This window comes from Ictidomys tridecemlineatus, chromosome 10 (assembly GCF_052094955.1).
Source record: "Ictidomys tridecemlineatus isolate mIctTri1 chromosome 10, mIctTri1.hap1, whole genome shotgun sequence".
Classification (NCBI taxonomy): Eukaryota; Metazoa; Chordata; class Mammalia; order Rodentia; family Sciuridae; genus Ictidomys; species Ictidomys tridecemlineatus.
This window is the reverse complement of record NC_135486.1, coordinates 76,384,644-76,409,846: the sequence shown is the minus strand read 5'-3', so window position 1 is coordinate 76,409,846 and position 25,203 is coordinate 76,384,644. Positions and strand designations below refer to the sequence as shown.

The window sequence follows — 25,203 nt, the reverse complement described above, 5'->3', positions numbered from 1 at the left end:
TTGGTCTTGAAAGTTATTGCCAGCATTGAACATATATTAAATTCTGAGTTAGTTCTTGAAAAACAGATGAAAAATAGGAGGCCACCATCTTTCTTTCTTTTTTAATATTCATTTTTAGTTGTAGGTGGGCACAATACCTTTATTTTATTTTTATATGGTGCTGAGGATAGAACCCAATGCCTCTCACATGCTTGACGAGCATTCTACCACTGAGCCGGAACTCCAGCCCTAGGCCACCATCTTTCTTTTGGACCCAGTAACTTCCTCATTAGGAATTTCTTGCATATATGTTGGCAGAGGCCCAAATGGCGTTAAGAGGGAAAAGTACTTGGAAACTAGATAGTAGAATTCTTCAACTTAAATAATTATGTAGCTACAAATAAACTTAAATCAGCTAGTTAACAATAAAAATTTATGAAATAAAAAATATAATTTTCTTGGTTTTTGGTAAATATTCTTGATACTTTCTGGTTCTACCAGAAAATTCTTTATCTTTTCTTCCTTCCTTCCCTTCCTTCCCTTCCTTCTCTTCCTTCCTTCCCTTCCTTCCTTCCTTTCTTCCTTTCCTTCCTTCCTTCCTTCCTTTCCTTCCTTCCTTTCCTTCCTTCCTTCCTTCCTTCCTTCCTTCCTTCCTTCCTTCCTTCCTTCCTTCCTTCCTTCCATCCATCCATCCATCCATCCATCCAATGGAACCTAGGGCCTCACACATAACAGGGCAAGCACTCTACTATTGAGTTACACCACTAACCCCTGATACTAATATTGATTTTCTTGTTTTTAAAAAGATTGATTGTACTTTTCATATCATTTTTTGCCAAACCCCTCTCTTTGAGCTACTCCCTTGAAGTTTTGTTCTCAATACTAAGTTGCTTTTAAAAAAAGTAGGAAGCATATTTTTTAGTATGTAAGATTTATTTATTACTAAGCTCGTAAGCTTAGTAATCTTTTCATTTGGGATATTTTTATAATGGTAATGTCTTAAAACCACTTTAAAATATTTAGAAACAAGTGAAAATATAGTAGCCAGAATTTCTATTTTCAGTAGCTACATTTAAGGTAGGTTTGGTGTTTTTATTTATTTATTTTTTATTTTATTTTATTTATTTTTTGTTGTTATTTGTTTGTTTTAAGAAGAAAAGTTTGCTCTTTTTCCTATAGGCAGCAATGGATTTTTGCATGAATATGAATACAAAAGCAAACAGAAAGAAGTTGGTACGGGCACTCTTCATAGTTCCTAGACAAAGGTAGGTGCTAATAAAAGTTATTTATTAGTGTTTTTACTATGCAGTGGTGACTGTTAGATCAGAGTTCCTATTTGTCTCTTAAAACTATCACTTGTCTTTTGATTTTATTTGTTCAGTAGGCCTTAGTTTTTGTCATATGTTCTAGAATTTTTTCTCGTTAGTTTGTTTTTGTTGCAATGGTAATATTTCTTCTAATATTTACCTGTTATTTAATAAAGATTTAAATTTTTTGGAGGGTTTATATTTTGTATAAATATTATAGTAATTCTGTGTATCTAGTTCTTATAATTAGATTTATGTGAAAATTTTGAAGTTGTTTGGGCTATTATGATAGTTTTTTTTTTTAAGAGAGAATTTTTTTTTTAATATTTATTTTTTAGTTTTCGGCGGACACAACATCTTTGTTTGTATGTGGTGCTGAGGATCGAACCCGGGCTGCACGCATGCCAGGCGAGCACGCTACCGCTTGAGCCACATCCCCAGCCCCGAGAGTTTATTTTTTTAATGATTTAAAAAAAAAAAATGACAGTGGAATGCATTACAATTTTTATTACACATATACAGCACAGTTTTTCATATCTCTGGTTGTATATAAAGTATGTTGACACCAATTCAGATAACTTGTCCAGAGATTGGACAAGTTGGATTGTCCAATTGGATTTAGTTGGAAGTTACATTAGTGATTATGGCTAGTAGTTCAAGACAAATTTGGTGGCATATGCTTTTAAAGGATTCTACTGCTCTGTTTTACATTAAAATCTCCACTTCACCTGACTGTTTCTGGACCATTCACAGATTATTTGCCTTAGGAATCTGGAGAAGATTCATTCAGTTTATTTTACCAATGAATGAAGAATTTTTTTTATAACGGAATGGTAACATATAACATAACTAAAATAGATCATTTTCCCAAAAGATGAGGATTTTGAAGTTGCTTCATCAAAAATTTAATTTGGTCTAGTCATTAGTGGAGGCCAGTGATTTCTTAGTTATGATAACATTTCTGAGTGAAATCAAATATCCACTTGTGTTTTTATCGCCTGTCAGCAACATTAATATGAGCTTTTGGTTTTTCATTTTAATGGGTCAAGGGAGAAGGCATGTTAATATAGTGAGCAGATAATTAGGAATTATGTAATTAAGATGATCATATTGATGACTTTATGTGATTTATTGTCACATGATGTATAATTATATGCTTTATCGAATCTAAGAAACCATCAATTTTGAAGTACATCTTATATATGATTAAAAGAGAAAAAATATCGTCAATTAATTTTAAGACTTTGTGAAGTAAGTTCCACTTTGATGTATGTGAAAAGTGGGGAGGAAATATACATCTCAAATTGATGAAAAGTCACATTTTCCCTTCAGAATCTTGAACCAGTTTTTCAAAAAAAAAAAAAAAAAAAAACTTCCTTTGTTTTTGTTTTTACTATACAGGATGGAATGTTCACTTTCATATTTTTCTTTTCAGCTAGTTTTTATTTGAATGAAGATATAATGTTGCAACAACTATCTAGGTTTACAAAGTATAACTACGTATTACAATAGAATATCAAATTAAAAAAATAAAAGCCTTGATTAATTAAAAGAAACAAGGGCTGGGTATGTAGCTCAGTTGGTAGACTGCTTGCCTCACATGCACAAAGCCTTGAGTTCAATCCCCAGCACCACAAAAAAAGAAAGAAATGATACAGTAATATTTTAGTAATTTACCTTTAAAAGATTATCATCTTTCCTTGCAAAGCCATTCCACCCACACCTCTAAAAAAGTCATCAAACTGTTGGGTAAAATTATTTGGCCTTATTCCAGTATTTTCTTTTATAACTGAATTTATCTGCTTTTTTCAGGGGTAGAAAGATTACAAATTATTAGTAGTTCGAATTTGCTAGGGACAAACTAGAAAATAGTAGGAAGTGACAATTTATGGTTTGGGAGGAGAGAAGAAAGTATAAAACATCCCAAGTATTTAAAATATATAGCATTCTAAAGCCTTACAAAATAGACCCCTGTAGTCTTGTATACCTAAAGGAAATAAATATAATGATTTTAGTTTTTATAATCAGCCTGATGATCTGGAAAGATGAAATTATGTTCTGAAGTCTGTTCATTCATTAAATAATTCATTATGAATCTATTGTATACTGTGATTGGTGCTGGAGATGCAGTATAGTAATGAACAAGATCAGTTCAGCTCTTATATTCATATAACTTAAAGTTTGGAGAGGGCAGATGCATAATTCTAAGTGCATTTATCAAGAAGTACAACATTCTTTGAAATATGGAGTGAGTAGAACTTAGTCATTAGTCTGAAAGTCAGAAAAGGCTTGGGAACAAGGAACCTTTAGTCTGAATCCTGAGATTCAGAATGGGTGAGGAAAAGAAACATAAAAGGAATATTTCTGATAGATGGCAATATATGAGAGAGACAGAGACAGGAAAGATCATGGCATCAAACTGTTGCAAAAAAATCCCTACAAGGGAATTTACCACCCATTCAAACTAGGATTGACTAATCAGGTTGCAGCTCTATAGTCCGATAATTGTACCTCTGAACATTCCTGCATTAACTTAGGAGCTTTTAGGGAATGCCTCACATTCAAGCCATAACAATGCTTTTTTTTTCCCCCTTAAATCTCAGACTATAAAAACTGTTAGCTTTTTAGGAGAGAAGTCTATGACTTTTAATTTTGTACATCTTCAACACCAAGATGTACTTTTAAGTATGGTACATGCTTTAAAATATTTGGCAAATTAATGTTGGTTATATGGAGTTTCAAAAAATAATGGGGCTGAGGTTGTAGCTCAGTGGTAGAGCACTTGCCTAGCATGTGTGAGGCACTGGGTTCAATTCTTAGCACCACATATAAATAAATAAAATAAAAGTCCAACTAAGAAATAGACAACTGGGGCTGGGGATGTGGCTCAAGCGGTAGTGCGCTTGCCTGGCACGAGTGCGGCCCGGGGTTCTATCCTCAGCACCACATACAAACAAAGATGTTGTGTCCGCTGAAAACTAAAAAATAAATATTAAAAAATTCATTTTCTCTCTCTCTCTCTCTAAAAAATAAATAAATAAATAAATAAATTTAAAAAAAGAAATAGACAACTAAGAAATATATTAACGTATTTAAAAAAATAAATAATACTTTCAAATAGTTCAAAACCTAAAAGTATACAACATATTTGATGAAAAAAATCCTTTTGATTCTCATTTCCCATCCATCCAATTTCTTCTTACAATAGGAAACCAGGGTCTTGATTCTGACATATCCTCTAAAAGTTTATTTTTTGTAAACAAGAAAATACAATTATAGATTCTTATTTCCTGTTTGTTACACAAAGGGCAACTTGTTATTTACATCTTTTCATTTTAATACATAAAAGTTTCCCTTGTTTCTTTTAAAGCTGCAGTGTTTCCTTTTTCTGAATGTGCTATGAAAAACATTTCAGATTTTGTAGTCTTTTGCCATTATAAACAGTGCCATATTTAAACTTCCTTTTTTTCCCCAATTCCAGTGAAAATTTACTCTTATGAAATGGGACAGTGCTAAGAAATGCCTCCCTCCCATCTGTGTACAATTTATAACACCCACTTAAGATCAGTGTCTTGCTATTTTTCTTGCTGAGTATGTGCAGTTTCACTAGTTTTCTACAATTAGTCAGTATCCAATAAGTGTAGTAGTTGACTAGTTCAAAAGTACAAGCCTTCTCAGAAAGTGGTGAATGACAAGAATGACATGTTGTCACAGATAATGGAGGCTTTGTTTCATCTTTAAAAGAGGCATTGAGGTGGATTCTGCTTCCCATGATCTAGTCAAAATCTTATTCACAAAGCTCTCTCAAATGTGTTGTAATCATCTGGGGCCTCACTCTTTCTTCATAAAGCTGGAAGTGGCTGTCTTGATGTCAGCTGAAAATTCCAAAGTCTGTGTGTTCTTTAGGTTCATATCTGTGGTTGACTTTAGATCTGTGGTCTTCTCTAGGTCAGTGGTTGAATCTTGGTCCCTGGCCACTTCTACATCTGTGGTTAACTCATCAGTTCTAGTAGGTCTGTGATTGGTCCCGGGAGCAGTGTGGAGAAAGCCACAGCTAGGGCACACAAGACAGGAGGATCAGACCTTGTGGAACATGATGCTAGTACCACAGGGAGGGCAGGAGGCTGGTGAGTGGAGCAGGCAGGAAGATAGACCCTCTTTATCCTTTTGATTATATTAGCTAGTGATTTCTCTATTTTTTTTTCTTACCCAAACCCCCAGCTTTTAATTTTATTGTTTATTCTTTTATTGTTTTTTTCCTCATTATTTCTAGCTTTGACCTTATTAATTATATCTTTTTGTATCTTTTCATTTATTTTATTCCTTTCCTGGAATTTCATGTATGACTTGTTCATTGAGAGTGGTTTTAGTTGTGTCTTGTAGTTCTTATGTGTGATGATTTCGTATATTTTCTAGAAATTCTGCAGTCTCAGTTTTTATTTTTTAAGTGACTTTTGGAGTTATTAGAAGTTTGAAACTTTTAAGATAATGGGACTCTTTTCTTTTGTGATGTTAATAATTCATAATTTCATTTTAAGAAATTTAAGAACTTAAAAATAATGAGGAGGAATGAAAAATAAGAAAGTCAATAGTTTGCTGTTTGCCTGCTTGAAATGCTGAAAATCAAATCACTCAGAGTTGAGGAATCAAATAATACAAAGATAAGCACATTTAAGGTAAAAAAGAAGAACATTAAGGAAGATAATATTAATATCAGATGGGATATCAAGATTTTAAGTTTTTAGAATTTTTGCAATTTCCTTTGTGGTCTTTTCTGTAGCCAATTTTCATGAAGGGGCTTTTTTTCTGTTTGGTTTTAAAGATTGAACCCAGGAATGCGTTACCACTAAGCTACATCCCCAGCCCTCATTTTTTTATTTTGAGACAGGGTCTCACTAAGTTGGCCAGGCTCACCTCAAACTTCTGATCCTTCTGCCTCAGCCTTCCAAGTTGCTGGGATTACAGGTGTGCACCACTGCGCCCAGTACCATGGGTAATTTTTTTTTTTTTTTTTTTTTTTGGTGGGGGTACCTGGGATTGAACTCAGTGGCACTTGACCTCTGAGCCACATCCCCAGCCCTAGAGATAGGGATTCACTGAATTGCTTAGAGCCTCCCTGAAGCTGGGTATGAATTCACAATCCTTCTGCCTCAGCCTCTCTGGCTGCTGGGATTACAGGTTTATGCCATCATGCCTGGCTCCACAGACATTTGAAAAATGCATGTTTTTGTTTTTCTAATGCAGAGTTAAAGATGTTTATCAGGCTTACATTATTAAATAACATTTTTTGCTTTTGCAGTGCTTAGAATTGAACACAGCCTCACTTGTACTAGGCAAGCTATTAAGATCTTTTATTTTTTTAAAAGTGTATTTTGTCTACTTGCTCATAGTTTCTGGGCTGAGAGAATTAATGAATACCACTGCTGGTATGTTTCATTTCTACTAGTAACTACTGTGATTTCAGCTTTCAGAATGATCATGGTATTTAATATGTAGATGAAACTCTGCATTGTGAATTGCATCTTTATCATTATAGTGTCTTTTTGGTCTTTTTAATGCTTTTTAACCTTATCTAGTCTTGTGATTGTGACTTCTACTTTTTTTTTTTTTTTCCTATTTTTGTCTGGTATACCTTTGCTTGCTGTTTTATATTTAGTCATTCACAATCAATTCAATTTTGTTGAGTCTCTTATGTGTGTTATTGAATTTTACTTTAAGATTCATTTTCAAAATGTTTCTTTTAATAATTAAGCTAGGCTATTTTTTGCAGTGCTGGGATTCAAACCCAAGGTCTTGTGTATGGTAGATAAGCATTCTACCACTGAGGCACATCCTAGCCCCTGTGTTTTTCAATTTAGTGTGAGTGTGTTCTGATTTTAAGAAGGTTTGCATTTTATCTTAGTACTTACTTTTGTGATTGTAACTTTATATATAGTGATCATTTTTTAGGCAGTTACCATGAGCAGTGATAAAAATTAGCTTGTATTCTGTTCTCACTCCTTTTCCTCACCCATCTGATATTAATGTTATCTTCCTTAATATTCTTTTTTACTCTTAAATGTGCTTATTTTTGTATTATTTGATTCATCAACTTTGAGTGATTTAATTTTAAGCATTACAAGTAGGCAAACAGCAAACTATGACTTTCTTACTTTTCATTCTTCCTCATTATTTTATTTCTGTTGATAACATATCCTGATATGAAATAAAATATTTATATTCAGATAAGTCATGCTAACAACCCTTGTATTTATTTATTTTTAATTTATTTTTATTATTATTATTTTTAATTATACATGGCCACAATATCTTTATTTTGTTTGTTTATTTTTATGTGGTGCTGAGGATCGAACCCAGGGTCCCACACGTGATAGGGTGATAGGCGAATGTTCTACCACTGAGCCACAACCCCACCCCCTACCCATTGTATTTATTTTTATCTCATTCTTTTTTTTTTTTATTGGTTGTTCACAACATTACAAAGCTCTTGACATATCATATTTCATACATTAGATTGAAGTGGGTTATGAACTCCCAATTTTACCCCAAATGCAGATTGCAGAATCACGTCGGTTACACATCCACAATTTTACATAATGCCCTATTAGTAATTCTTTGTTTTTGTTTTGCTTGGTGCTGTGGATTGACTCAGGGCCTGAAGCAACCTTAGCACATACTCTACCACTGAGCTATCCCACTGTCCCTGTCTTTAACTTAGTTTTACAGCTTAAAATACTCAACACTCCCTGCCAGTCCTCTTGTTATGGTTTACCCAGGTATTTATTGGTTTTGCTGAAGTTTATCTTCTAATAGTTTTTTCAAGAAGTGTTCTTGGGAAAAAAATATCGCTTGACTTCTTGTTTTTTAAATGATATTTCCATGGCTTTTTTACTTAAGTAACATCTTGGCTGATTATAGGATCTGTAGCTCAGATCATTTTTATATTAAATACTCTGTAGGAATTATCTGATATTAATTTGTCATTTGGTATTACTGTGAGGATGTCTGAAGCAAACTATTTTTGGTTTTTAGTTTCTTTCCTCCATAAAATTGACTTGATCATTGTTCATTTATATGATTGCCCAAATAATTTTTTCTTTCCTAAATCCAGTAACTTTCCTAGAGTACATTTGTCTTGGCATTGATGATTTTAGGTCATTCTCTGTGCCCTTTCAGTTTTCATATTGAAAATTTTAGGGACTTTTTTATGATTTTTATTCTTAAATGTCTTTAAATACTTCTGTTATCTAGTTTTGGTTTCCTTCTTTTTTTTTGAATCACATCTAATTAGTTAGATTTTCCTGGCTTATATTATTAGCAGGTTTCTAAGGGTAAATTTTGACCATTGCTTCTGGTATTTGTTGCTTTGGAGGTTATTTCTCTATTCATTTTCCTTCCCCTTCACAACTATCTTTTTTATCCTTTTTTTATTTTTTCATTTTTTTGGGTACATTATAGTTGTACATATTGATGGGATTTGTTGTTACAATTTGTACATGTACACAATATAACAATATAATTTGGCCATTATCACTCCCCAGCATTTCTCCTCTGCCCCTGGGCCTCCTGTAGTCCCTTTCCTCTACTGATCTCTCTTTGATTTTTCAGAGATCTATCATCAGCATTGTTTTTCCTTTTTCCTCTATAGCTTCCACATATGAGAGAAAACATATGACCCTTAACCTTCTGAGTTTAACTAGTTTTGCTTAACATGATGGTCTTTGGTTCTATCCATTTTCCTGCAAATGCCATAATTTTGTTATTTTATGTTAGAATATAACTCTACTGTGTATATATACACCATATTTTCTGTATCCATTCATCCATGTGTAGATAACAAGGCTGGTTCCATAGTTTGGTTATTGTGAATTGTGCAGCTATGTACATGGGTTTGCATGTATCACTGAAGTAAGATGACTTTAATTCTTTAGGGTAAATACTGAGAAGTGTGGTGTAGCTTCTAGGTATGGTGGTTCTAGGCCTAGTCTTTTGAGGAGCCTCCATACTAATTTCCATAGCAACTGTACTAATTTAGAATCCCACAACAGTGTAAAAAGTGTTCCTTTTTTCTCTGCATTCTCTTCAGCATTTTTTGTTATTTGTATTCTTGATGAGTGTCATTCTGACTAGTGAGAGATGAAATTTCAGTGTAGGTTTTTTTTGGTACCGAGGACTGAACTCAGGGGCACTTGACCGCCAAGCCACATCCCCAGCTCCATTTTGTATTTTGTTTAGAGACAGGGTCTTACAGAGTTGTTTAGTGCCTCACCGATGCTGAGGCTGGCTTTTTTTTTTTTTTTTAATATTTATTTATTTATGTATCTTTTACTTTTTTTTTTTGTTGTTGTTGTTGTTTTTGTTTTTTTTAAGGTAGATAAATTAGTTTGTTTTTATGTGGTCCCGAGGATTGAACCCAGTGCCTCATGCCTGCTAGGCGAGCACTCTACCACTGAGCCATAACCCCAGCCCTTTGGTATAGTTTGATTGGCATTTCCCTAACTGCTAATAATGTTGAACATTTTTTCATGTATTTGTTGGTCGTTTGTATTTCTGCTTTGAGAAGAAAATTAAATAACCCATTTATTAACTGGGTTATTTAATTTTTTGGTATTTTGAGATCTTTATTTAGTCTAGAACAGTAGCTAGCAAAGATTTTCTCCCATTCTGTGGATTCTTTCTTCACATTTCTATTTCCTTTGCTATATGGAAGCTTTTTAATTTGATGCTATCCCATTTATTAACTCTTAGTAATATTTCCTGAGCTTTAGGGGTCCTATTGAGAAAATCATTGCCTGTGTCTAAAAGCTGGAGTGTTGACCCTATATTTTCTTCTAAGACTTACATAGTTTCTGGTCTAATTCCTAGATCTACCATCTGTTTTGAGTTATTTTTTTGTGCAGTGTAAGAGATTAAGGGTCTAGTTTCATTTTTCTACTTATGGATAACCAGTTTGCCCACCACAATTTGTTTAAAAGGTTGTCTTTTCTCCAATGTATGTTTTTGGCACCTTTGGTCAAGGATCACATGACCCTCTCTGTGTGGGTCTGTCTCTGTGTCTTCTATTCTGTACCACTGGTATGTGTGTTTCTTTTTGTGCCAGTACCATGCAATTTTTGTTACTGTACCTTTGTGGTATAATTTGAAGTCAGGTATTGTGAGCTTCCAGCATTGTTTCTTTGGCTGTTCTGGGTTGTTTATTTTCAAATGAATTTTAGGACTATTTTTTCTACTTCTGTGAAGAATGTTATTGGTATTTTGATGGGATTACATTGAAGCTATATATTGCTTTTGGTAGTATTGTCATTTTAATAATATTAATTCTGCCTATCCGTGAACATGGGAGTTCTTTCCATCTTCTGAGATTGTCTTCAATTTCTTTCTTCTGTGTTCTATTGAAGAGATCTGTCACCTCCTTGGTTAGATTTAGTCCTAGGGTTTTTGTTTTTTTTTTTTTTCCTTTGAGGCAATCGTGAATGAAATTGTTTAATTGATTTCTTTCTCAGATTCATTGTTGGTATATAGGAAAGCAATTGATTTTTATATGTTGATTTTGTAACCTGCTACTTTTCCAAATTTGTTTATTGTAAGTCTTTTGGTGGAGCTTTTTTGACTCTTAGGTATAGAATTATGTCATCTGCCAACTGTGATAGTTTGACTTCTTCTTTTCCTATTTTTATGTCTTTTATTTCCTTCCCTTTCCTAATTGCTTTGGATAGAATTTCTAGCACTGTATTAAATAGGAGTGGTGAGAGTGAACATCCTTGTTCTTTAGTCAACTTTTTCGCTGCTGTGACTAAAAGATCTGACCAGAACAACTATAGTGGAGGAATAGTTTATTTGAGAGCTCTTGTTTTCAGAGGTCTTAGTCCATAGAAAGCTGGCTTTATTCCAGGGGACTCAAGGTGAGGCTGAACATCATGGCTGGAGAGGGTGGTGGTGGAAGCAGCTCGTATCACAGTGACCAGGAAGCAGGGAGAGACATTCCACTCTTCAGATACAAATATATACACCAAAGCCAGGCCCTAATTCCCACCTCTTTCAGCCATATCCTACCACTTCAGTCACCACTCAGTTAATCCCTGTCTGGGGATTAAATCACTGATTGGGTTAAGACCCTCACAATCCAATCATTTCTTCTCAGAACCTTCTTACATTGTCTCACATGCATTTTGGGGGGATACCTCACATCCAAATCATAACACTTGCCCCAGATTTTAAAGGAAATGCTTTCAGTATTTCCCAATTTACTATGAAGCTGGCTTTGGGCTTTTCATGATGTTGAGGCAAGTTCCTTAGTTTCTTTGGTGTTTGTGTCATGAATGGGTGCTAAATTTTGTTGAAGTCATTTTCTGCATCTATTGAGATTACTGAGTGATTTTTGTTCTTTATTCTGTTAATGTGATGAATTATATTAACTGATTTGCATATATTAAACCATCCTTACATCTGTGGAATAGAAACAACTTGGTTGTTGTTTAATATCTTAATATGTTGCTGAACATGATTTGTTAATATTTTATTAAATATTTTTAAAACATGAATGGGGGAGCAGGGAGGAATAGACAAACTAGATAGAGCAGAGGGGGTAGGAGGGGAAGGGAGGGGGCATGGGGTTAGAAATGATGGTGGAATGTGATGGACATTATTATCCAAAGTACATGTATGAAGACACGAATTGTGAATATAATTTGTATACAACCAGAGATATGAAAAATTGTGCTCTATATGTGTAATAAGAATTGTAATGCATTTCCTGTCATATATAAATAAAAATTTAATTAAAAAAACTTGAAACTAAATTAATTTGGAATATTGATCTCTAGTTTGATTTCCTGGATATATCCTTATCTGGTTTTGGTGTGATTGTGATGCTGGCTTCATAGAATGAATTTGGAAGTGTTTCATCCTTTTCAATTTCATTGAATAATTTGAGGAGTATTGGCAATAGTTCTTCTTTAAAAGTTTGGTATAATTCAGCTAAGAATCTGTCTTTTTGTTGTTGTTGTTGTTGTTGGAAGGATTTTTGTTACTATTTGTATCTCATTACAAGTTTTGGTCCATTTATGTTTTCTGTGTCTTCTTGATTCAATTTTTGCAGATCATACTTGTCTAGAAATGTACCCATTTCTTCTAGGTTTTTCAATTTATTGGAGTATAAGCTTTCAAAGTAGTTTCTAATGATGTGCTGGATTTCTGAAATGTCTAGGTCTTTTTTGTCTCTAATTTTATTAATTTGTTTTTTCCTCCTTTTTCTTTTAGTTAGTTTGACTGAGGGCTTATCAATCTTGTTTATATTTTCAAAGAGCCTTGAGATACATTATTAGATTGTTTACTTGGGCTCTTTTCTTTTTTTTTTTTTTTAACTATCTTTTATTTGGAGTTCTTTTCTCCCAGTTTTTTTATACCTATATTTTATTTATTTATATGTGGTGCTGAGATTGAACTCAGTGCTTCACAAACCACAAATGCTAATCATTTGCTCTACCACTGAGCTACAACTGCAGCCCCTATTTGAGCTCTTTTGATTTTCTTATGTAGACACTTATAGCATGGTTGCCTCAAGATGGCTCTTTCCCCAGCTCTCCACAACCAGTTGGGAGACATGGAACACTTTTTAAGCACCAGTGTACAGTGCAGCTTCTGGATCAGCTAAGGGCAGGTTGCTCTTTTGATCTCAGGATTTTCCATATTAAATCTGTCTCTCACTGTTGTTCTTCCTCTGTGCTTAAATCAGTGCCACTACTGCTGTTGCCACAACTGGCTTGGATGCATTGTAGTCTTTCTTCTTTGTTTAAATTTGGACTCAAATTTTTGAGTCTCTGAAACTTTCACTGTTCAATATTGAGTTTTAGTGAAATCCTTTTTTTTTTTAACCCACCTCACAGAGAAATAGTACTCCTGCTGCTTGAATCCTGAGTCACAGAGCAATTAGGAATGTAGCCTTCCTCTAGCCTGTCATCTTGAATTCTTCCTTATTCTTCCTTCTTACTGCAGCTCTTCATTTGGCTTTTGTTTGATTTTTGTCTTGTCCTTCCTTAAACCCAAATTTAGTTGTGTGTAAGGGATATCTGTTTATCATTTAAGCTGTATAGTGGCATTGTTCAAGATCTACCGTGTTGGGGCTGGATTTTCATGCACTTTCAACTTTTGACTTCTGCCATTAATTTACCTTGCTCCAAATCTGGACTGATTTGACAACTTCTGTTAAACTTAGGCAGCAATTGGTTTTATAGGTTATATGCATCTGAGGCTGAAAATGAAGTTGGCAGAATTCTTCACCCTTACCGTTTTGCTTTTGTATGATGTCTAGATGGGATGGGGGAAGTAATTGTCTCAAACTGTCATGTCTATACTGGACCTTCAAATGCAGTTTTAAAGCTGGAAATTAACATTTCAAAATATTTCTCTGTATGTCTGTTTTCCAGATTATTCATGTACTTAGATCACTTTTTCTCCAGGCTTTTATCATCATTATCTTGCCCATCCCCTTTAGGTAATTATCTTAGAAATGCAGTGATAAATTACACTTATAATCCCAGTGACTTGGGAGACTGAGACAGTTGGATCACAAGCTTGAGGCCATATGGGCAACTTAGGGAGACCCCATCTCAAAGTAAAAAGATCTAGGGATGTATCTCAGCACATGGGGGTTTAATCCCCATTACTGCAACAAAAACAAAAATTGTTTACATACATTTTTTCAAAGTTCATCTTTTTTTTATACTAATGTCACTCTAGTTTTCTTGCACCAAAACAAAACTTTTTTCAGCTTTTTCAGTGAGAAACATCAATTTTCCTGAGGAAATAGATGAATTAGGAATATGCTAAACTTTGCTGAGGTAACAAACCTATGAAATACTAACACTTCTAAGGAGTGACTCAAGAGTCCAGACTGTTGTCATCTCACTGCCATGGTTTACAGGGTCAAATGGGAAGAGTGTGTGTGAACTCAGACTAGACAATAAATTGATCAGGATAGCATAAATGTAGGGAAACATGGAAGGAACAATGGTTAGCACTATGGCCTTTGTAGGAGAAATGCTCATAGGAATTTCTTTTCAGTCATTACAGTTTTATTTCTGTAGTTGTTAACCTTGTGAAAATAACAAAAATGTTCTTTATGGTTTCGCTGGTAGGGAACAGTCTGTTGAAAGATGTAATTTATTTGTAGCTTTGTTATTCTTTACTGACATTTTTATATTTATATGAATTCAGTCAGTTGTATCAAAATCTGATTTGTATGAGTAGATTTCCAATTTTTAAAAATATTTATTTTTTAGTTGTAGTCGGACACAGTACCTTAATTTTATTTATTTTTATGTGCTTCTTGGGATCGAGCTCAGAACCTTGCATATGCTAGGCAAGCGCTCTTATGCTGAGCTATAATCCCAAGCCCCTAGATTTCCAATTTTTATGCATTCCCTGTGTTACCATTCTTTTCATTGTTTGAATAAAACTGTCTCAATCTCTTTAAAGTTCCTTTAGTTTGTGTTTTGCCTTTGTTTACAAATCTACAAGATGGGGTAATTGAGAGAGCGTTAAACCAAATTGTGGTTCCTAGTTGACCTGTATGTTTTTATTAATCAGAATAGCCTTTCATTTTGAAGGTCTTCTTTTGTCCCTAACTGCTAGACATTTTTCTACCCTTTCTGAAAGATTAGTTCCTGAGGAAGATGGCCTGGTCCCTAGAGATACTGAAATAGATAGTAATCAAGTGCCACTAAACCTCTTGTCTGTTTCTCCTTTTCCCTGCTCCTGAATTCTTAAACCTTTCTCTATCCTTTGAATAAAAGAGATGGCTGATAGAGAAGTAATAAGAGGAGCAAAGAGGGCTGCACCTAGAGCCAGCAGACTAGAATGTTGTACTGGGTTAAGAGTTATTAAAGATAGCAAGTTACTCTTAGCCTTCTGGAGGTAGAATCAAATTTGACCTCTAGGAGGGAAAGGGAGCACACTGGGGATATAGCTCAGTTGGTAAAGTGCATGCACATTGCCCTGGGTTCAATCCTCAGCACCACCACCAAAAAAAAAAAAAAAAAAAGGAGGGAGGGAAAGGGGCAAAGATATACTTTCTTTCACCTTCTTTTAGCTTCTCTCCCTTAGGCTGATTAGCCACCCTTACCCATCTAGACACTTTGGGCCTCAAACACATGAACCTACCTCTTTCTGTGACATTTTGTTCTCCCATACTCCCTAAAGGACATGAATCCTCTTAAGTGTTTTTATTCTTTTCTTTGGCTAGGATTCCCTCCTTTTTCTGTCTATCCGCAGATGACCAGAAAATACAGTATCAAAACCAGAATGGATTATTTAATAGTTATGAGACTCTATAGGTTGTATACAGATTGTGGTTTGAGATCTAGCTATTTTACTTAGTTTGTATAGTTTGGTTTAGGAAATATGAAACTAGATAACTCTTTTGAGGTTCTTTACTGTTCCTTTCTTCTTTAAAAAACATCTCTATTGATGTAATTCACCCATTTAAAGTATGCAGTTCAGTGTTCTAAATGTGCATAACCATCACCATTATCTAAATAGAAACATTTTTGTACCCCTGAGAGAAACATCATATCCTAGCAGGTAATTCCATTCTGTTTCTTGTCTGTCCCCCACCTCCATCCCCATCTCTGACTAGCCATGAATCAGCTTTATGTCTATAGTTTTGCCTATTCTGAACATTTCATATAAATGGGAATCATAAAATATGAGTCTTTTCGTGCCTAACTTTTTTCACTTATGACTAGTATTTCATTATGTGGATATACCACTTTTTATGTATTCATTTATCAGTTGATAAATATTTGATTGTTTTTACTTTCTGCCTATTAGGAGTAATGATCTTGTAACTATTCACAAGCAAGTTTTTGTAGATTTCTGTTTTGGGTTCTTTGGGGAATAAACCTAGGGGTCGAAGTGCTGCATCATATAGTAATTCTGTGTTTAGTATTTTGAGTAACTGCCAAACTAGTTTTCACAGCGGTGGTATTATTTTATGTTCCCACCAGCAATAGCAATGTGTTTCTAATTTCTCTACATCCTTGTCCACACTTGTTAGTGTCCATTTTTGATTATAGCCATCCTACCTGTTCAGAGTTGTGCTTTTGATATTGTATTTCCCTAAAGGCTAGTGATGTTGTACTTTTTTCATATGCTTATCTTTGGGAAAATGTTAGTTCTAGTCTTTCCTCCTCATTTCTCTTCCTCCTTTAATTGTATTTATCTTTTTACTAATGACTTATTAATTTCTGTATACTCTGAGCACACATCCTTTATCGGATATATAATTTGGAAATATTTTCTCTCATCTTTGACTTTTTACTTTCTTGGAGGTATAAGTTACAGCCCCAATTTTTAAAAAATTTGATGTAGTTCATCTTTGCAATTCTTAAATTTATGATCTGAAGCAGTGTTTTAACTTTCAGTGTATTCTTCTCCTTCATTAAATAAATAATGGTGAAAAAAATATCAAAAGGCTGTTACATATTTCTTAGGCTATTAATTTAAAGGAGTTCATAGAAATAAAATCTAGAAACCTCCTTAATTAGATATTTGCATATCATTTTATAAGGAATTTGTAATAGCCAAATATGCAAATATAGTTGAAATTTTACATAAAATGTTTACTTCTTGAGTACACATATCAGCTACCCAGATCAAGATACAGAACATTCCTAGTACCCCAAAGCCTTCTTACCCAAGCCAGTTTTTTTTTTGTTTGTTTTTTTTTGGTACTTGGTTTTGAACTCAGGGGCACTTGATATCCCCAGCCCTATTTTGTATTTTTATTAGAGATAGAGTCTCACTGAGTTGCTTAGTGCCTTGCTTTTGCTGAGGCTGACTTTGAACTCATGATCCTCCTGACTCAGCCTCCCAAGCCGCTGAGATTATAGGCATGCACCATCGTGCCTGGCCAGATTTTGATTTTATCTTATTTATTTTTATTTTTTTGGTGGTTCTGGGGATTAAACTCAGGGCCTTGTCCATTCGAGGCAAGCACTTTACCTACTGAGCTGTATCCCCAGCCCCAGATTTTGATTTTTAAAGTCAACCAGAGGGGCTGGGGATGTGGCTCAAGCGGTAGCACGCTCGCCTGGTGTGCGTGCGGCCCGGGTTCGATCCTCAGCACCACATACCAACAAAGATGTTGTGTCCGCCGAGAACTAAAAAATAAATATTAAAAAAATTCTCTCTCTCTCTCTCTCTCTCTCTCTCTCTCTCTCTCTCTCTCTCTCACTCTCTCTTTAAAAAAAAAAATTAAAAAAAAAAAAAAGTCAACCAGAATCAGAGAAAGTTACATAGGAATCTCTTTTTTCCTTATTTTAAGTAGAGATACACTCCATTGTTTTTAGTGACTTGGAAATCGGTGGATTTAGCCAAGTGTTGGTGGTGATGTCCAGAATCTCCATAGATGAATATTAACAGAATACCCTTCAGATGTGAAATGCCACACTAGATTCTTGAACAGCTTTTTCTGATCCACCCTTTAGGAGAGTTTGCTAGCAGTTTTGTGAGTGTTGCAGTTGGATCTCCTACATCCTGAAATCTGAAACTGAAAAAATGTTTTTTTAAGTCTATTAATATGTTATACCTACCACTTGATGGCACTGTTACACTGGGATCAGCAGTATTATGAAAAATCAACAATGGTATTTGGTTGTTGATTTCAGAGTCAATTAACTCCATCTTTTATTTTATCTTGTCTATTTAGAATCATCTATTTTGGTATTTCCTATGAAGAAAATTCTTCGTATTTTTTAATTCAGTTTTAACAATGTTTTTTTTTACGTTTATTTTTTCCTTGTGCATTTTTGAGCGTAGAAATACAATTAATGGCTTTCAACAGTCAAATCCTTTAATTTTTAAAGATGAATAAGGCTAGATATTTCTTTTAGAAAGCCAATTGATTAGCAGATACAAACTTGTAAACACCCTCCCCTCAGTAACAAAAGTGTGTACGCGCACGTGCATGTTCATATTATTTTTGTTATTTGTGGTTAGTGAATGAGTGTTTACTAACTTGGTAATAATTAACTGCTGGTAGGCTACATAAAGGTGTTATTCAGAGACCTTGAAGATATAAATAAGATTTTATTGTTGTTTAAGGGAAAAAATTCTTAGTGGTTCACTGTTAACTTTTGTTAAAAATATTCACCACTCTTTTATAGAATCCAGTTTTCAAAAGAGAGATCCAACTTTATTTTCTATTTGCTTTTCAGAAAACTCAAGTGAAATCTGTTTAGCTTCTTACTAGCATCGAGTAAGCATAACGTGTATGTTTTATTTATAACACAAGGGAGTTTATTTTGTGAAGTAATGAGCAAGTAGTCACAGAACTCGAAGATTTGAATAGGGCAGGGTGAAATTTAGTATCAACTATCCATTTTATAGAGTATTCTGAGAAAATGAAGTATCTGACTTTGCTTCCACATGACTAATTCTGAAAGAAAAACTAGGATAACTAGCTATATGCAGGACTTTAAAGACGTAAGCTATTCTTGAGAATCCTTAATATATTTTTGGGGGCTGGGGATGTGGCTCAAGCGGTAGTGCACTTGCCTGGCATGCGTGCAGCCCAGGTTCGATCCTCAGCACCACATATAAAAACAAAGATGTATTCGCCGAAAACTAAAAAATAAATATTAAAAAGTTCTCTCTCTCTCTCTCTAAAAAATAAAAAAATATATATTTTAATGTTTTTATTAGTGCATTATACATAACAGTAGGGTTATTTTCTTAAACATTTTAAAAATTCCTATTAAAGCTTAAAGCTCTTACCTGTGTCATTATAATTTGCTAACTGTGCTTGAACTGTTTTCCTTGAAAATGGATAGTTATAACTGCCTTTCTTTGGGGCTAGAAAAAAGCTTGCAGTATATACTGGGCTAATTAGAAGGGAAAGTTTTTTAAAATGAAGCAAAGTATAAGTAACAGATCAAGGAATAGAATAAGGAAATTACATAGTTTAATTTTTGTGTGTGTGTGGGTATGTATGTGGATGTGAGTGTGGTACTAGGATTGAACCCAGGAGCACTTAACCACTGAACCACATCCCCATCTTTTTTTATTTTTTGAGACAGGGTCTCTCTAAGTTGCTTTGGGCCTTGCTAAATTGCTGAGGCTGGCTTTAAATTTGCAGTCCTCCTGCCTCAGCCTCTTGGGCCACTGGGATTACAGGCATGCACCACCATGCCCAGAATTGTAAGGATTTTTGATGCCAAGTGTTATGATCTCAAACTTAGTTAAAAATTAAAAATAATACAGTGAAAAAAGACAACCAAATTGAAATTTTTGTTTTGGAAATTTAAGAGCTGATTCTTAGAAAAATCCAAATACAGAAGCATTTAGAAAATATATTATGAAGAAAAAGAACACTAAATTTAAAAAAAAATCTTTTTTTTTTTTTAGTTATATATGGGCACAATATCTTTATTTTGTTTATTTTATGTAGTGCTGAGGATCGAACCCAGGGTCTCACACGTGCGAGGCAAGCACTCTACCACTGAGCCACAATCCCAGCACCCCCCCAACTAAACTTTTTAAGAAATGAGCAGATGATATATGCTAACCATATTTAAAAGCACTTTAAAATCTCAGTGAAACATAATTTTTTGAAAAAGATTATGAACTTCTAGAATTGATTCAAGACAAGAATACCTCCATAGATAAATGATTGTCAAAGAAAATATAAAAAGCTGTCAGTTAATTTCATTTTAGGGTCTGGGGATATGGCTCAAGCTGTAGCACGCTCGCCTGGCATGCATGCGGCCCAGGTTCGATCCTCAGCACCACATACAAACAAAGATGTTGTGTCCGCTGAAAACTAAAAAATAAATATTAAAATTCTCTCTCTCTTAAAAAAAAATTTCAAAAAAAATATTTCATTTTAGACTCCATAGCTTTAGGTTTATTGAGTTCTTTAAGTCCCATGGAGCAAGAATTTTCTTTGTTACATTGTTAGTTCCAGAGCATAGAAAAGAACACTTGACATATAATGTGTGAAGAAATAGACAAAATCTTAACAAAAAGGAGCAAAGAATTAAAAGTATTGACCAATCTCATTTTTGACTGCTGATAGAAAAATTATAAAACACTAGCAACTCAAATTAATAGTATATTTTAAAATAAAAATCTGGTGTGATCAAAGATTTATTTTAGGAATGGACAAATACTTCAACATGGGAAACAATATATGTTACACCAGTTGGGAAAATAAGAAGCTATATGAATATCCAATCAATTGTTTAAAAGGAACATTTGGTAAATTAGCTTTTGTTTGATAAAATACAAAATTATATAACATTTATTCTTTTTTTCTCTTCATATTTTTTATGTATATTTATTTTAATTGTAAATGGACCTTTATTTATACATGGTGCTGAGACTCAAACCCAGGACCTCCACATGCTAGGCAAGTGCTCTACCACTGAGCCACAACCCCAGCCCCTCTCTTCATATATTTTATTGGTGCATAATAGTAATACATGATGATGGTATTTTTTGTTATATTTGTATATGCAAACAATATAACTATATATATATGTATGTATGCATATTTGTGTGTGTGTGTGTGTGTGTATATATATATATATATATATATATATATATATATATATATATATATATATATATATTTGGCCAACATCACTCCCAGCACCACTTCTCTCTCTCCCTCCCTGTCTCCCATCTCTGATTCCTTTCTTCTGCTTATCTTCTTTTTTTCATGAGATCCCTACCTTATCTTCTTTTCCTTTTTCTTCTCTAGCTTCCACATATAAAACATGTGTCCCTTGACTTTCTCAGTTTGGCTTATTTCACTTAACATGATGCACTCTAATTCCATACATTTTTCTGCAAAGGACATAATTTCATTTCTCTCTCTCTCTCTTTTCAAAATTCTTATTTTATTATTTTTTTCATTTTTCTTTATAACTGAGTAAAACTCCATTATGTATATTTACCACATTTTCTTTATCCATTTATCCATCAGTGGATACCCAGGCTGGTTTCGTAGTTTGGCTACTATGAATTTTGCTGCTGTAAACATGGGTATACATAGTATTATGACGAATTTTTTAGGATAAATTCCAAGGTGTCGTATAGCTGTGTCATTTATTATTATTTTTTATAAAAATGAGATTGTACTTTCATATGGGGAAAATATCCTAGATTAAATACTACTAATAATATACTGAATAGTGAGATATCAGAGACATTCCATTGTACAACAAATGTATGTATGGTGCCCCTACTTTGTTCCAGGCACTATTTTGAGTACTGATAAACTGTCACCATGAAACTTACATTCTAGTGGGGAGGGGTGACAAGAGAAACATAACATTAACAAGTAAGTAAAGTAAACACTATATTATAAAGTGGCAAATTCTCTTTTTTAAAAAAACAGTAGTATAAAGGAAAGAGATTGGGAATATAAAAGCGAGAGTAGATTTTCAGATTCATTTGCAGAGTGTTCAGAATGGTTCTCATTGAGGTGACTTGTGCTGGAAGGATACAGTATAGATGTTTGGGGAAAGCATATTTCAGCCAAAGGGAAAGACCAGGCTGAGGCTCTGAGTGAGAGGATTAGTAAGTGGCTTGTGTACAGTGAAAAGGGAGAGGAAAAAAACAGGTATCATATTAGCCCATCAGATCACAAAAGTACTATTTAAAGAAAATGTGGTAAATGTGGTGGAATTGGAACCTGGCCCTTCTAATTCCTTAGCACTCTTTAGTGTCCGAGGACTCCATCTCTTGTGTCTTTACCTGTGGTTGTAGCAACAGGAAGTGGTAGAACTGAGGTGTAGGTTTAAAGCCCCATATTTGAATTTGTAAGTTGAGTATGAATTAAAAAAGAATACTTTATTTGTTTTTACAATAGGTATGGAAAACAAATAACCTAGTATTTTAATGAAGTTTTACAAATTTGAAATTAGTATAAATTCATTGGTTATGCAAGAAACTTGCATAACAGTCTTATTTTTTTTTCTTTTTAACATTAGCAACATCAGGGAAATCATTACATATTTATCCAAATATCTTACAGTAATACTTTATTTTTGCAATTATCATTGAGTAGTAATAATGACCCATGCTATGTACATTTTTCCTGCAAAATAAGCTTAACCTTTAATGGATAAAACTTAAATATTTTAAATAAACGTGTAAAGTTTAACAGTATATATTCTGATTTGAAAGATTTTGAATCTTTATATAATGGCTATAGTTTTTACTGTTTCTTTGAAGAGGAATAAGATTCATTTAAAAAAAATTAAGGTACCACTATATAGCTACCATATTGACTTATCTGAGATCTATTCCCTAATTTTTGAAATGATTATAATATTCACCTCAGGTTACTTAATAGGTTAACAAGTTGAATAGCACTTATAAGATGCCTGGGACTGGGCCTAGCATATTTGTAAGAACTAAAAAAAAATGATAATTTTTAAAGAAATTAAAACAGTCCAAGAGGAATACAAAATTTTTGAGGATTTTAGGCATGAGTTTAATCAGTTCCCTTCCCTTAACCCCACCTTTCAAACATGTCTCCATTATTCCTTTACTGTGTTCCTTCTGTCTGAAGGTCATTATGTTTATGCTGGAAGCTTTGCAGATATAATTCTAAGCCTTTCATGATAAGTAATCTTCTGCTTTGTTAAATTTTTTTCATGCAGTATTGTATAGGGATATATTGGGGATAATTAAGACTTGCAGGATTATGTGTTTCTGTTCTAATTGGCTTCAGGCTGTCAGAGTTTTAGCTTGTGTGTCTACAATTTACAATTTTTAGCTTCCTTTCTCTCTGTTAGCTATCTTGCTGCTGTCAGTGTTGCCACTTTTGTTAGTTTGTCACTGTGTCTCGTATTCAGCCTCTGATCTGTTGAGTGTTAAATTATTGAATAATCAAATTTTATAAAATAATATCTGGCAAGAAGGGAAAATTAAGGTTTAGCTTGTATGTTGATTCTGATTAGTAGGGGCTGCCTAGAGTATTGAGTTAAGCAGTATTCTGGAGCTGCATCTGTGTTTGATGTGAGAGTGCTCTGACAACAGAAGAGGTGGCAACATGTGTGCCACATTTTACCATTGATTGTCTGAAGTAAGATCCTGTATGAGAATCCACATGGGTTCTGTGATAAGTGAAATATATGTCAGTGTATGGACTTGGGGATAATTATTTTAACATCTTAAATACATTTTTGTTTCTTGGTTATTCTCTTACTTTAAACATTGAGACTTTCAAATAACTTACCCCAAGATAAATGAAGGAAATTATGATTTGAAAGGGATCTGCCAATTTTAGTTACCATTGGGTTTGTTTGTTTCTCAGAATTTATGTGATTAAGCTATGTCAAAATTTAATAATTGTTTCTTAGTGTCTCATATTTTATCAAAATTATATATGTAATCAGTTTTCAAATGTGTGACAAATGCACTAAATGGAAATTGTCAGATTATTAATAGACTTTCAAAAGGCTTGTTGACTTTCCAGATACTTCATCATGGCAATAAATAGGCATGTATGAATGATTATTAGTTTTTATAAACATTTAATATGTGAATATATCTGAGAAAGTTGAAATTTTAAAATGAATTTTTCCAGTATGTCTTTCCTTTTACACATATCACATATAACTTTTACAGGTTGGATTTGCTACCATTTTATGCAAGATTGGTTGCTACATTGCATCCCTGCATGTCTGATGTAGCAGAGGATCTTTGTTCCATGCTGAGGGGGGATTTCAGATTTCATGTATGTATTTAAGTATTTATTTTGTAATAATATCTATATATATACCCTTGTAAGTTGAGTGAGGATTTTTTAGTTTAAGACATAATTATTCTATTGGTAATCATATTTTTGAAATTCAATAGTGGTTCAGAATTTGTAGGATTCTGAATTTTTGAATGAGAATTTATCCAGCAGTGCTCAAAATTGATAAGTGATATTTCAACTGGGAAGGGGCATTATTACATTGTTCTCCATAGAAGGTACTGCACCTTTTGCTTTTATAAATTAAAACTATTGTCTAAATTCAAAACAGAGGCCTCATAGGTAGTCCCAGAAGAAATGGGATTGACTGAAGAGTTGGGGCATGGTGCTCCCTAGGGTGTCTCTTTAGGTGTTGGGATGTGAAGTATAAAATGTACCACAAATTCTGTGATCTTAAATGCTGCTGTCACTCGTGTTTTATTGATTCTTGCCTTAAGAATCTTTAGTGTGGCTAGTGGTGAGTTCTTTAAAGAGCCTCCTGGCAGATGTCAGGGGCCTATTACCAGACAGCAGATGACTTCCCTTCCTTTCCTTCCCAGAAGTCTGAAGAGACTACATGTTAGTGGTTCTCCCAAGCCCTCATTACCCAGCTATCTTGTGGAAGTGATAGAATTTAAAATATAGACTTGATGGGGTACTGCTAGAGGTGACTGAAAGTTGGCATTGATAGACTTTGGAAAGATGAAATTTTAAGTGTTTGCATTAGCTGATGGAAAAATTGTGTTTACAAAATTTAGCTTTATACTTAAGTTGCAAATAAAAACAAAGTATTTGCTGTGCTCAGTACTCACTTTATTAGACTCGTTATGCACAAATCAGTAGTGTTGCTGACATTCAAGGAAGAGTAGATAATTCCTGAGATCAGGAACCTCATGATACAGTTGGGGAAACAAGGCATAAATATTCACAGAAGCAAGAGGGAAATAAAAATGTCACTCTTATTAAATATAATAGATATAAGGATTGTATGCTTAATTAGCAAACAAATTATGGGAGAGTAAGTGCTTTGAGTTCAGAGGAAGGAGAAAGTCTCATGAGGGGCAGAGTGATCTGTAAATCCTTCTTGCTGCAAAAGTTAATTTGTTAGTATGAGCTTTGTGGTTAAGATTTTTCTGGATCAGTTTTTGCCAAAATATTTCAGATTTT

The 25,203-nt window shown here is 33.8% G+C and overlaps 1 protein-coding gene across 5 annotated transcripts in view; it reads left to right on the top strand.

The window, feature by feature from the left end:
* The window catches only part of Upf2 (UPF2 regulator of nonsense mediated mRNA decay), a 116,352-nt gene that overhangs the window by 35,840 nt on the left and 55,309 nt on the right, over window positions 1-25,203 (top strand). For all 5 annotated transcript variants that reach the window (XM_078023223.1, XM_005320276.4, XM_040276806.2 and 2 more), the window contains exons 8-9: window positions 1,159-1,244; window positions 23,928-24,036. In XM_078023223.1, coding sequence (XP_077879349.1) covers window positions 1,159-1,244; window positions 23,928-24,036 — 195 coding nt within the window. The remainder of the gene's footprint in view (window positions 1-1,158; window positions 1,245-23,927; window positions 24,037-25,203) is intronic.